This window comes from Larimichthys crocea, unplaced genomic scaffold, assembly GCF_000972845.2.
Source record: "Larimichthys crocea isolate SSNF unplaced genomic scaffold, L_crocea_2.0 scaffold90, whole genome shotgun sequence".
Lineage (NCBI taxonomy): Eukaryota > Metazoa > Chordata > Actinopteri > Sciaenidae > Larimichthys > Larimichthys crocea.
The window spans coordinates 66378-80434 of NW_020861222.1; the positions used below are offsets into that span (position 1 = coordinate 66378).

The 14057-nt window shown below is 41.1% G+C and overlaps 1 protein-coding gene across 3 annotated transcripts in view; it reads left to right on the forward strand.

Annotated features, from left to right (window-relative positions):
* fam189a2 (family with sequence similarity 189 member A2) overlaps window positions 1-13609 on the forward strand; it is a 30355-nt gene extending 16746 nt beyond the window's left edge. For all 3 annotated transcript variants that reach the window (XM_027277200.1, XM_027277198.1, XM_027277199.1), the window contains one exon: window positions 9627-13609. In XM_027277200.1, the coding sequence (XP_027133001.1) occupies window positions 9627-9944 (318 nt within the window). In that variant the 3' untranslated portion in view covers window positions 9945-13609. The remainder of the gene's footprint in view (window positions 1-9626) is intronic.
* Window positions 13610-14057: the final 448 nt, after the last annotated feature.

The window sequence follows — 14057 nt, forward strand, 5'->3', positions numbered from 1 at the left end:
AAGGGGTGGAGGTGTGTCTGTCCACTAGAATCCCCCTCCTTCATATAGCGGCTGTTGCTGGAAGCTCTTACCAGGGCAGTCACACGGTCAGTACGGTCCATGTACAGTATAAGCTCTAACCGATACTGGAAAATTTTTACATTGACTTTACTTGCTTACTTACTCGGGTCAACTTTTGATTGAAGTTTCCTTGAGCATCTTCTGGATGGCTGCAGGGCGGGCAACACAGAGAAGGAACCTATAATGCCCATAACACAATTCTTTTCAAAGATTACAAAATCCAAACATTAACATAAATACAATGTCTGTGATGGTTACAGCAAAACAATCCTGTACTATGGACCACATTATGGAAAACCAGGACAAATTACCACCCAAACACTTTTTTGTCTAGTTCAATACTACTTTAGCAGTAACCATACTACTAAGGGTCTTTGGATCTGTGTTCAGGAGACAGAGAGTGCGTCTGACAGAGATGAATATGAACTCAGCTACCTCAGGCAACAGAGCCACTGGCAAGGGTACGATGGATTGTCCTCACACCAGTCAGGGCAGGCCAGATGTGGGAGGGGATGTTTGTCTCGGTGTGTTAAGGCCTAAATTTCATATGCCATTGTTTTTTTAGTTTACAACACATACTTAAACCCCTGAGAACCAACTTGCTAATACAGCTCCCACTGCGTGGTTCTTCTAAGCCAGAGATCCACAAAGCTCTCGTGCACTGACCCAAGTACAAGCACTCCTCCGCTCCTTCCTGACAAGGCAAGGCTCTACAGCCGGAGCGCTGATTCAAGACTGATTGTTTTAAACACAAACCACAGTGTGTTGCAGCCTGTGCTGAATCATAGTCATGTGGGGGTTTAGCCAGGGGTCCTTGTGTATTTTACGAGTTGTTTCAGGGCTTACAGTATTCAGCATGCAGTATTAGATTCACAATTAAGTCTTGTGATTTGTGCAGGATCCTTTGTTTTATTTAAAACAGTGTCAGACACTGCCTTTTGTTCTAATAGCAGACGTGTTCATCTGTCTATATCCGTCTTCGACATGAGTGCCCAAACACAATCGGCATTGCAGCGGCGTCCTTCCACAGTTCAGTCCATCAGCCCCAGTTCACCTCCTCAGCAGCAGCACGCTCCAGCAGTGATTCCCTGGAGGAAACCAAGGATCCAACGTTACAACAGTGATCCAGTATTAATGGACCTCGCTACTAAAGTTGTCTTTTTTTGCTTATATGGAACTATGCAGTCTTTAAAAGTTGTACACCAATGAAATAAGACACAGAGAAAATCCCGACTAATACAGAACTGGACACCATTACCAGTCAAGCCTCTAAAGTATCTACAATTCAATTCACCATTTTTAATCCACTGTGTGTGAAACATTGTGAGTGCTGAAAAACATGGTGTTGGGATTGATTAAACAAAGATGAGATGGGGATGTGGGTTAGTATTATCTATTCACTGCAGTAAAAAGTAACTCTTGCAACAGGTACGGTAAGAATCACTCCAAATAAAGTTCTGCCAAAAGAAATGGGATTCTAAGAAAATAGTAAGTAAACTCTGCTGGTTACAGCTCTTAATATCTAACAGAGGCACGTCAACTGTATATACTTATCCAAAGGTTTACATTAAGTAAATAGTAGTAAATACATGAAATAGCAATTATCTACTTGGTATGTGGTGTCTGTGCCCTCTTATGGACTTACATGCGATACTACATACACACACACCACAAACCACACACACATCACACACATCGTGGACATCTAGCCGTGTACAAGCAGGCTTCGACTGTCACGGATATCTTATCCGAAATTCTTTTTTCCTCACTGTTTTTTTGGTTTGTGGGCTGTGCTCTCTCTTAAGATTGACCTTCGACCCACCCCAGACCACCCCTTTCACCCCATCTGACACTCGGCATTTTGCCTTTTCAGATGTGACTTATCATTCGGCTATGCTGCAATATCATTGTTCCTTCGCTAGACTGCCTACATTTTCCAGAAAACCATAGACAGGATATTAAACAGAGATGGGAAGCTTTAGTACACCATTAGAACAATGACCTTGCGTCCCTTTCTCTTTAATAAGGGCTGTCCCTCAAACACCTCAATACCTCAAGTATTTCTTCTGTGGGTCCCCACTAGTAGATAGCGCCATCGTTAATGGAGCGGATCTCAGTCTCTTAAGAGTGTGTGGCTGCAGGGAGTTAAAACGTTAAGAATGATCTTCTATTTGAAAGGTCTTCCTGTAGGACAGGAGACAGGCTCTCAGTCTCAGTCTCAGTCTCGTCTCGTCTCGTCTCCCCATCTTGACCTGGAATGGCCCAAAATAGTCCATCCCTGGGAGTGAAATGGAAAGTTTGTCCATTTGGGGACTATCCGGTTTAGCCGTCCAATGATGACGTAAGCTCATTTGTACTCCTCTGCTGCCATAGTCAGCCACACCACCTGGGGTGTGGCCACCCTGTGTAGATCCATGCTGTGGCTGATGTGAGCAAGTGCTACACTGGCTCACATCAGGGATCTGCATCCTATGTGTAATGGAGGTGACAACACAGACAACACAAAGGCAGATTTGCAGAATGTAACATCTGAAGGATATGGCCCTGGCTGCATTTGTTTGGATACTTGCAGTTCATCCGCAGAGTTACTTGCTGAGTGAGTGAGTCATGAGGACTGTGTGCTCTCAAATTTTAGCTCCCTTTGCCGACAAATCCCTTAAAGCAGTACAATCAGAAGATGGAGCCAGCACAGTCTCAAATCTGTCCACAGGATGGTCCACTTGATCTTGTGGAGAGTTCTCTTTGCAGGAGCTTGTACAGCTTTTTTGGAGTTAACAGCAGGCAAATCTGGCTGGTGGTTTGCTGGTCATCTGGCTTGACTGGTGTTATTAGATGGGTGGCCCCTATGGGACAAGGCTTAGCATTCTAACTCTGAACGGGGGGCTTTTTAAGCTGCTCCATGGGATAGGAGTGTTCTGCCAATCTGAGCACAAGGTGGTAAAGGTGGAAAGTTTGTTCATTCTGGCGCTACTTTAGACACTGTCGTACTCTAATGGAAAACATAGTTATGAATATTATATTCCTAAATGTTTTGATTGTGTTTAGGGAGTCATCCCAAAGGGATCAATGATTGGTGATTATGATGTTAAGTCTACTCTTAAAGGTGTTAACCGTGTCTGCCTTCCGAACCCAGATGGGTAGTTTGTTCCACAGAAGAGGAGCCTGATAGCTGAAAGCTCTGGCTCCCAATCTACTTTTGGAAACATAGGAAACCACAAGGACCCAGCGTCCTGAGAGCGCAGGTGTCTAGAGGGGTAGTAGGTATTATGAGCTCTTTTAGCATGATGGTGCTTCTGACCATGAAGCTTTGTAAGTAAGAAGAAGAATTTTAAATTCTATTCTACATTTAATAGGTAGCCAATGCACAGGAACGCAAAAATGGGGAGAGATGTGATCTCTGATCTTGGTTCCTGTCAGAACACGTGCAGCAGCATTCTGAATTAACTGCAAAGTCCTAAGAGACTTATTGGAGCAGCCGTGATAACAAAGAGTTACAATAGTCCAGCCTAGAAGTAACAAATGCGTGGACTAGTTTTTATGCATCCACTTGAGAGACGATGCGTCTGATTTTAGCGATGTTACATAAGTGGAAGAATGCAGTCCTCGAATTTGTTTTATTGTGGACGTTAAGGACAAATCCTGATCAAAATAACTCCAAGATTCTTTACGTCTCTAGAAAGAGAGTTTCTGAGGTGTTTGGGTCCACTTACAAGAACTTTAGTTTTGTCTGAATTAACATCAGAAAATTGTAGGTCATCCAACTTTTTCATATCCTTAAGGCATGCTTGGAGTTTAGTTAACTGATTGGTTCATCAGGCTTGATCGATAAATATAATTGGGTGTCGTCAGCATACAAATTGAAAATTGATATAGAGTGATTCCTAATAATGTTCCCTAAACACTGTTTGTAATGACAATATATTAGTTCCACTGGAACCTTGACCATTTTCTTTTCTCTGATGTCTGCTGTAGTGCAGGGTAGCACTCCTCTCGCTCCCTCTCCTCAGACCACAGACTCTTCCACCCAGACATCGCAGGCCTACACTGGCCGCCCACGCCCAAGGCCATGTCACAATGCGACGGGGTAACAACAGTAGGATGCCTCGCCGGCCTCGGCCATCCTCCATGGTGGCTAACCAGAGCTACAACACACACACAGCAGCTGGTCAGGAAAATCCTGGAGCAGCCAGCAGCCCAGGGCTGACCCCTGAAGTCCAGGAGCTGGTGGACAGCATACGAACTGTCTTGCAGTCAGATCAGGAGCACCATGGAGGAGGCTGTACGCTGTGGCAGCTTATTGAACAGGTCAGTTTGACATCATCATTCAGTACAAAGTGTAGCTAATATTATAGAAAGCTAACATTATTCTGTATTTTTCTTAAAGTTAACATGAAAAACATTGTGTTAGTCTGCACCATTACATATAATAAAATTAGACAGCTGGACAGAACAGAGAGATATAGAGGCTGTCAGAGGAAAAAGTCAATTTGAGGACTATTTTCAGCAGCAGATTAACCCACATTTGGTGCTCCAGTGAGTATTGGGCAGCAGGACAGTGTGTGTTGACCAATGAGTGTGTCCATGGTAATGAAATAACATGTCGACCAGTGAATCAGTGTGATTTAGATATATCAGCTTTGATACAGACACAGTCCTTGTTACATTTATTGTTGATTGTCTCTGTGATTTGTTGACTAAGAAAAATAGAGAGCATAACTTCAGCTTTAGACTGCAGACATTGATTAGGTCTTAAGGTGTAAACCACATGAAGACACCTGCACACACTGTGACAAAAGTACTGTCTATGTTTTACTTTATTTAGCTAAGAGTCTATTGTTTATCTTATTGTTAGTGATGGGTAAATGAAGCTTTTATGAGCACCAAACCACTTGAGCCAATTGTTTCGAAAATGGGTTCTTTACTCGAAGCTTCAGTTATGGTGACCTCTCCTGGCAAAGAGCCAGGCTGCAGTCAAATTAGGTAGTTGGTGGACAGGAAGTTTTTAAATTACACACGCACACTGATTGTCCTCTTCACACAATAAAGATCAATGAGACAAATGTGTGTATTGTGTTATTGAGGAAAGTGATGGGAAAATTAACATAGGTTTAGGTTGGTAACCTATGACATAGGTTGCTTGTGTAACTATGGCAGAGGGTGATTATGTAGGATGGGGGGCAGTCAAAGTTTTTAAGAGATACATTATTTTTTCAACAATTTTTGGATTGAGTCGGTTCTTTTTATGCTGACAATTTCTCCACCATTTGAAAACACTCGTTCACAAGGAACTGATGAGGCAGGTGTGCATAAAAATTGTTATAAAATATTGAAGGCACTCAAATTCAAAACTGTCTCAACCTGTCACCTGTCAGAATCGAGACGAGGCAGTGCCATTCACCTGATTGGACCGCGAACCAGTCAGGTGATTCATTCTGGCAACGAAGCAGTTTCTGCTTCGGACGTCACATGTCACGTGTTTTTTTTTTCGCACCAAAGCAAGCTTCGAAGCAGTGCTTCTATGGAATTGTAGTCCAGGGTTTGAAGCACGTATCGAAGCTTCAGTGTCGCGCTGCCATCACTATATATTGTATCTTTTTCATACCTCCTTTATTTGTATACAGGGTCTGTATGCTACAATTTCCTTTAGGGAGTCATCCCAAAGGGATCAATGAAGTGCAGTCTAAGTCTAAACGTCAATGTGGGCTGACAATGTTTTTGTTATAAAGGATTATTCAGAGAAACACACTTTGGTGTCTCTGTCAAAAATAATGACCATAATCTAAATGTTTTTTTGCTTTGGTAATTTGTACAACTAAAGCTGTTTCATACACTGTTTGTAAATGATGATATATTAGTTCAATTGGAAATCTTGACCGTCTTCTCTGATGTCTGCTGTTTGCAGCCTCACCCTCTACTTCCAAGTAGGAGAAACGATGGTGGCTGCTCCCTTTCTGTCTAAGATAGAATAGAATCAGGCTTTATTTTGTCATTGTAACAGTACAAGTACAGTACAACGAAAATTGCGAACCAGTCTGTCCATACAAATAAATACATGTAATAAGACAAGTGGGGGAGACAGGACAGGGTCTGGTAGCCAAGGAAAGAAGAAAAGGGGATACAACATGGGGAGAGGGGAGAGAAAAAAAGAACAACCCACAGACTGTACTCCTGTCAGGAGAACAATCTGGGGGGCAGGACAAAAACACCTCAGCAGTTATAGCACATATACAGTACACTCTACAATGAGACACATCACTAGCAACCAGGGGATAGGGGATGGGTGGTTTGAGTAGTCCCAGTCCAGCACGCAGCCATCCGGTCCTGCAGCCAGAGGGCGTGGTCACAGACCCGCCTTGTCAGGCTGGGGGGAACAAGCGGTGAAGGCGGGGGGATGCGGGTAGGACAGTGAAAGCATATCTGTAAGTCTGTGCATGTGTGCGTAAGCCTGGAGACGTGTCCCGCCCTGTCCGTAATCGTGGAGTCTCAATCCGCAGATGTTATGGCGATGGCATGGCAGTTGCTATGGAGACAGCCTTGATCAGGCCATGGCAGAACAGTCAACAAGTGTCAGTGGGAGATGGGGTAGTAGGGCAAAGAGCTCTCGCTGTAGTGATCTTCCGGGGGAGTTGTTATTCCAGCAGAGGCCTTGGCCAAGGCTCTGCAGGTGTGGGGAGGCCAAGATAAGATTGGAATTTGTTGGTCTTGGGGCCCCGTAGCTTCGTTATCTGCTACAGGCTCTCTCAGCCAGCTTGGTCTCCAAACGATCCATTTGCCTTTGCAAAACTGTCAGCTTCTCCATGATGTAACCCATATCTGGTTGTTCTTGATGTTTTCCATCGATCCTGTAATGGTGACCATGTTCCGGTTCATAGTCTCTGTGATGTCGTCCACTTTGCGTTCCAGCACTGCGATGTTATCCATATTCCGGTTCACGGCCCCATTCAGATTCCCGACAGCTATGCTCAGTGCTTCAATCATTGCCGGCAGCTTTATGGGGCTGTGCACGGCTGCCAGCGTTTTCCGCATGCCTCGATGAATCAGTGCCATGCCCGCTCCAATCAGCAAGACACTTGTCATCAACAATCCGAATAGGTAGATGTCTTCTACGTCCTCCACAGAAAGAGCCGCCAGACACACGACCCGCCACTTCTCCCAGGCGTCCATCGAGTAACCAGCTGCAAACGTTCCGGCAGGACATACAAGTTCCCCCGAACCTGGGCTTCTCTTAGAGAAGATGGTGTCAATTGCGCTTAGAGACCAGTTGATCAGATCCATGATGCTTGATAGATTCGAGAGCATTACAGGGAGAGTCTGTCCAACACTTGAGAAAGCTGTAGCTAATCAGCTGTGTGACTTTCTCCATAACAATAGTCTATTTGAGGATTTTCAGTCAGGATTTAGAGTGCATCATAGCACAGAGATCGCATTAGTCAAAGTTACAAATGACCTCCTAATGGCATCAGACAAAGGACTCATCTCTGTACTTGTCCTGTTAGATCTTAGTGCTGCATTTGACACCATTGACCATCAAATTCTTTTACAGAGACTGGAACATCAAATTGGCATCAAAGGAAATGCCCTAAGCTGGTTTAAGACATATCTTAGATTGATCTCAGTTTGTTCGCGTCAATGATGAATCCTCCATGCATACCAAAGTTTGTCATGGAGTCCCACAAGGTTCTGTACTAGGACCACTTCTATTTAGTTTATATATGCTTCCTTTAGGGAACATTATTAGGAATCACTCTATCAATTTTCATTGTTATGTGACGACAACCCAGTTATATTTATCGATCAAGCCTGATGCAACCAATCAGTTAACTAAACTCCAAGCATGCCTTAAGGATATAAAAAGTTGGATGACCTACAATTTTTTTATGTTAAATTCAGACAAAACTGGAGTTCTTGTAATTTGACCCAAACACCTCAGAAACTCTCTTTCTAGAGTCTTAGTTACCTTAGACGGGATCACCCTGGCCTCCAGCTACACTGTAAAGAATCTTGGAGTTGTTTTTGATCAGGATTTGTCCTTTAACGTCCACATAAAACAAATTTCGAGGACTGCATTCTTCCACTTACGTAACATCACTAAAATCAGACGCATCATGTCTCAAGTGGATGCAGAAAAACTAGTCCACGCATTTGTTACTTCTAGGCTGGACTATTGTAACTCTTTGTTATCAGGCTGCTCTAATAAGTCTCTTAGGACTTTGCAGTTAATTCAGAATGCTGCTGCACGTGTTCTGACAGGAACCAAGATCAGAGATCACATCTCTCCCATTTTGGCTTCCTTGCATGAGATAAGATGAGATAAGATAAGGTGAGATAAGATATCCTTGAAAGATAAAAATGGAGTTAAAACCAAATAAATTGTTCATATTATTGGAATTTGGAAATAAGTAGTTGGAAGTAATAAAGTCATGACACATTTCTCTTTCACACATGAGATGATAATGATGACTTGTATTATTTCCATTTTCTACATCCTTTTTGGAGTGACAGTACATTTTACTTTGCTCAATTTCTTCTGTCACAATTTACTTTTTAGATTAAAATGATAAAACACAGATTATAAAAACAACAGTTAATTCAGAATGCTGCTGCACGTGTTCTGACAGGAACCAAGATCAGAGATCACATCTCTCCCATTTTGGCTTCCTTGCATTGGCTACCTATTAAATCTAGAATAGAATTTAAAATTCTTCTCCTTACTTATAAATCTCTTCATGGTCAGGCACCATCATATCTAAAAGAGCTCATAGTACCTTACTACCCCTCTAGAACACTGCGTTCTCAGGATGCTGGGTTCCTTGTGGTTCCTATAGTTTCCAAAAGTAGATTGGGAGCCAGAGCTTTCAGCTATCAGGCCCCTCTACCATTCTGGGTTCGGGAGGCAGACACGGTCAACACTTTTAAGAATAGACTTAAGACTTTCCTTTTTGATAAAGCCTATAGTTAGGGCTGGTTCAGGTCATCCCTTAGTTATGCTGCCATAGGATTAGACTGCCGGGGGACTCCTCTTCCTGAGGTTTCTTCCACCTTTTTTCCCTGTTAAAGGGTTTTTTGTGGGCAAGTTTTTCCTCACTCGAACCGAGGGTCTAAGGACAGAGGGTGTCACTCCCTGTACAGATTGTAAAGCCCTCTCAGGCAAATGTACTTTGTGACTTTGGGCTATACAAATAAAATGTATTTGATTTGATTTGCAAAACTCGTGAAAAATGTATAAGACCCTAGTTTGTCCGTTCTGGGCTACTGAAGAAACATGGTGGTTCAAGATGGCTGTAGAAGAGGACCTGTAGTGTCTATAGATATAAGTCTCATTCTAAAGATAAGATAAGATAAGATAGACTTTAATGGTCTGACACCAGAGAAATTCACTTGTCACAGTAGCTCATAAACACAAGGTTGATTCATATTCTTATTTTCAGGGGATTATAGTAAAAACAGTTATTAGAATAGAATATTAGAATATTATATTCAATTTCTGCCATATTCTGTAAATAGAACAGACTTTAATGAATTATATTTTGATGTGTCATGAATAATAGTTTCCCATTTGCTTTCAGGTATTCACTGACTCAGACATGTGTCCCAGTCAACCTAAACCTCCCCAGCAGCAGCAGCCAGTAGGCAGTTCCTCCCAGACTTTCCCTCGCCCTCCCACGAGAAGGCCTGGTCTGCTGCACCTGCAGAGCTGTGGAGACCTCAGTTCCTTTACCTGTGCTGCGTTTGAGGCTCTGGAACATCGAGGAAACAGCAGAAAAACAGGGTCAAGGGCTGGCTCTAAAGCAGAATCCAGAGCAGGGTCAAGGCCAGGGTCCCGCCTAGATCATCCTGAACGGCCTCACAGTCTGATTGGAGTCTTTAGGGAGACGGTGCTTTGAAGGAAAACCAGTGGTATTAAAATATGTTGGAGGGCAACACAGCTGGATGCTGCCTTATCTGTTGCTAAACTTCCAGAAAAACTATTATAACCCAACCACTGAGGAGGATTGGTGTGTGTGATGTGTGCAGATAAGTGTGTATGGGTGCAGTTTTTTAAAACTTTCTTTGTTCTGCTAATATTGTTTTTGTGAAATCCCTTAAAATATGGGCACCTTGTATTGAAACATAGTACCCAGCATCCAATGTTTGTATGCTTTTATTGAGATTTTAATATTGTAACAGGTTTGCATTTCTTCCAGTCAACAGCTATAAATTAATAGAGGAATTCTTTGACATTTATTTTGTATTTAATGACCACATGCATTGACATTTACAGATATTAATAAAAGAGTAATGCTTTACTTAAGAAGTGTGGTACTAAATTTAATAGAAATGGAAAGAAAAGTACATATTCATCTTTTATTAATTTATTATTGAAAAACTTTATTAAGCTGGATCGTGTGCTTGTCTGACCTGCTGTGCTCTGACTAAAAGAAGCAGTGTATCGAAAGAAGAAGTTCTTTCCAGGAAACAGCAAAACTTGGTTGTCAGTCAAGAGTCTGTTGACTTTCTGCAAAGCAGCCTCTTGTGGTGCACTTTGTAGCAGAGGAGGGTTATATGAAAGTGAATGATGTGCCACAGCTAGCATAGCTTCCTCTGTCAAGACAGTTTGCAAATGGCTCAATTATGCACATTCAAGTTCCATGCAAAATAAGGTGTAGTGCTTCCTTTGCAATGAGTTGTCCAACTAAATGTTGGACTGAGTGGGAACTAACGTCATGCAAAGGTAGTCATGGCAATTACTGTTTATGTCCCTGGACAACTAAGGTCAGCTGTATTTTTGCAAAATCGGCCATGCATGTTCATCAGAATTTGAATAAATTTAGTTTAATTGTTGAACACAGGCTTTGGCTGATGTGAGGTGTTTCCTTTTTCTTGCACTTTGTCTTATTTGTAATTACTATTAGAGTATTTGCAGCTCTCTGAAGATCTTGTTTCCCAGTCATAATTCTGACTTAAATGTTGGCATAAATGATATTACTAATATCTCCCACATAATGTGACACAGTATAATAAACTGGCATTTAATAATGTTCTATGAAGGCTGTAAACATAGATTTCTTTAGCTGTCCTACTTTTATTTTCATTAACTGTATCACTGCTGTTTGTCCTGGAAGTGGATGATTGTCTTGAGGTTTTACCATCAAAACTGATGCTGCGCACAGAAAGACGATAATTCTGAAGAGAGACATTGAAAATCTACAGAGCATCCGGTTTTGGAATTTAAAATATAAAGTCTGACAAACATCAGGGTGGCGCTCACTCAGTGCACAGCGGAATTATGTAGCTGCTTGATGTCTACAGGCTTCCACACAGTCTGATACATGGAAAAATAAAGGCTTGAGCCACACTTGACATGTGACATAAACACTGGCTTTATCATTAGTTTCAGTCTTACAGAACTTTATGCACATAACCTGTATAAGTGTGTTTTTGCTGTTTACTGACTGGATAGTTCACCTGTTTTGCATTTTCACACTGACACACTGGAGCAGGAGACATTACTGACAGCCTATCTATACAGAGGACCCCTGGCAAAAATTATGTAATCTCCAGTCTTGGAGGATGTTCATTCAGTTGTTTAATTGTGTAGAAAAAAAGCAGATCACAGACCTGACACAAAACTAAAGTCATTTCAAATGGCAACTTTCTGGCTTTAAGAAACACTAAAAGAAATCAAGAAAATAAATGTGGTAGTCAGTAACAGTTACTTTTTAGACCAAGCAACGGGAAAAAAAAATGGAATCACTCAATGTCTCCTTGTCCTGTTAAAGTTAAAGTAATGAAGTGAGATATCAGGGTCATCATCATCCTAACACTTCCTCCTCACCTTTTACAGGTTTTAAACTGGCCTAGTCTTTAATTTCTTTGGCAATGCTCTGCCTTTTTTGCTTTTATAACCGCTAACCATACATCTACAAGCAGTGGTGTTAAACAGGGCTGCTCATTGTCCCCACATCTGTCTTGCTCACTTCCCAACTTGTTGCAACTTGATATGGTAGTGGGACAAATTGAAAGGTTGACCTGACTTTGGATCACCAAAGTCAAGGATTCATCCTCTCTCATCGAATTTTATTGTACTGATCCGATCATGAGATGAATAAAGGGGAATAAAGTGGTGGACTGACTGGCTAACATTGCCAACCCTAGAGAGAAAAAGAAAAGAATCTACAGAAGAAATATTTTACTATTTTTAAACATCATAATTCATATCAATGCACAGCTGTATATTCCCATTCAAATCCTCAAATGTACTATTGGAAATCTGAAATCTGAAAGGTCACCAAACAAATGTTACAGCGCAATTGCATTTCTAAGATTTTCTACAGGAAGAGAATTCACAGCATAAAAATCCTCATGAGATCACGAGGGTTCATTTAGACACCACAGTCTAAGCCAAAGTCCTTCTGCAAGTCATTTATTGTTTTATACTGTTCCAAACATTCTGGCTCTGGTACAGGAATGTAACTCCAATAGCTAGAACATCACAGAAAAAAGCTAGCAAATAAATAAACATTGTTGCTGCTTACAGGAATTTTTCTTGTATGTTTTTTTTTCTTTAGACACATTGAGAGTTAACATTTCAGTTACATTCAAAATGAGTGCACTTATAAATACTTTTAGCCAACCCTGCAGCCTGCCACCAGCTTTAAGTGCTTGTTTTCTTGGTTAGCTTCATTGTGTCACGCTAACCTACAATCCCTGACCGACCGTGGGGGAAAATATCAGACACCTTAAATAATCTTGTGCTCTAGCTGTATATACAGTATACACATGAATGTTATTTCACACGTTTTCTACATTCCAATCAGCTTGAAAGACCATTCACAATGCTTTCTTATGACTAAAGCTTGCTTATAGTCCAACCCAAACACGCAAAACCATTAGAAGTATATACCTTTACATAGTTTTCTATATATTTAATCTATAATGGTACTTTATATATCCAGCTGGTTTTTGTTTGAAAATGGAGTACACTGGTTGTAATCACACACCACACACACACACACACACACACACACACACACACACACACTAGAAGTGAGAATGGTACAGCGGAATCACATGGCTCTAGAGAAGGCCATGTTTAAAGTAAAAAAATGGCTGCCGTAGCCCTAGTCCTCCGTCAGTATCAGTTTTAACATCATAAAAAGTCCAGTATTAGTAGTAAGGCCTGATGAGCTTCATTGATGAGGACAGACTTTTGGAATAAGCAGTGGGGGTTGAAGTTGCAGATACATGTTACCATTTTTCTTTAAACTAGGTGGGTGTAAAAAGAGAACACAAGTCCTGTTAGCAATGTCAAACAGGAAATTAAAAAAGCTTATCATATTAAAAAACATCATGGATGCAGGTATTTTCCCAGAGAAACAGCTGGTAAGCAGCTGGAAGGAGTTGGTGTGTTCAAATACTTCAGTAAACTGGAGAAAAGAAGCCCCACAGTTTCACAAAGAAATCCAAATGTAGTTATTCTTGCATTATGGATGTGCTCACCTTTAGTTATGTTGAAGCAAATTTCTATTCAGACTAGTTTAGTTTTACTGTTGTAACAGCTCCATAAAAATAAAAAAATGAAACAATGAAACGTCTTTGTTTTGTAGTTGATGTCTGGTATTTGATGTGTTTAGAGTCTATGGGAATAATCTGAAAATAAAAACAAAACACATCTTTACAAAATCTGATTTAGAATCCAAAATTTTGATTCCCATCTTACAAATAACTGGTTCACAATTCTATTTTTTTCCCCTCAGAAACTAATGTCACTTGAGTTACCATGAAACTTAAAGATGTATTCTCTATCTTACAAGTTTTGTCCTTATTCAACCAATCAGTTTACATGAAGAACACAGGCATAATTAGTACACAATACATGAAACATCAATTTTATAATATGGTAATAGGTTTTGGATCTGACCCCTGCTCCAATGACCTGTTAGGTGGCATAAAAGGCAATGTTAAATAACTTGTAATTAAAGGTCTTTTGAATTGACTCCTCAAGTGTGGCATCCAGC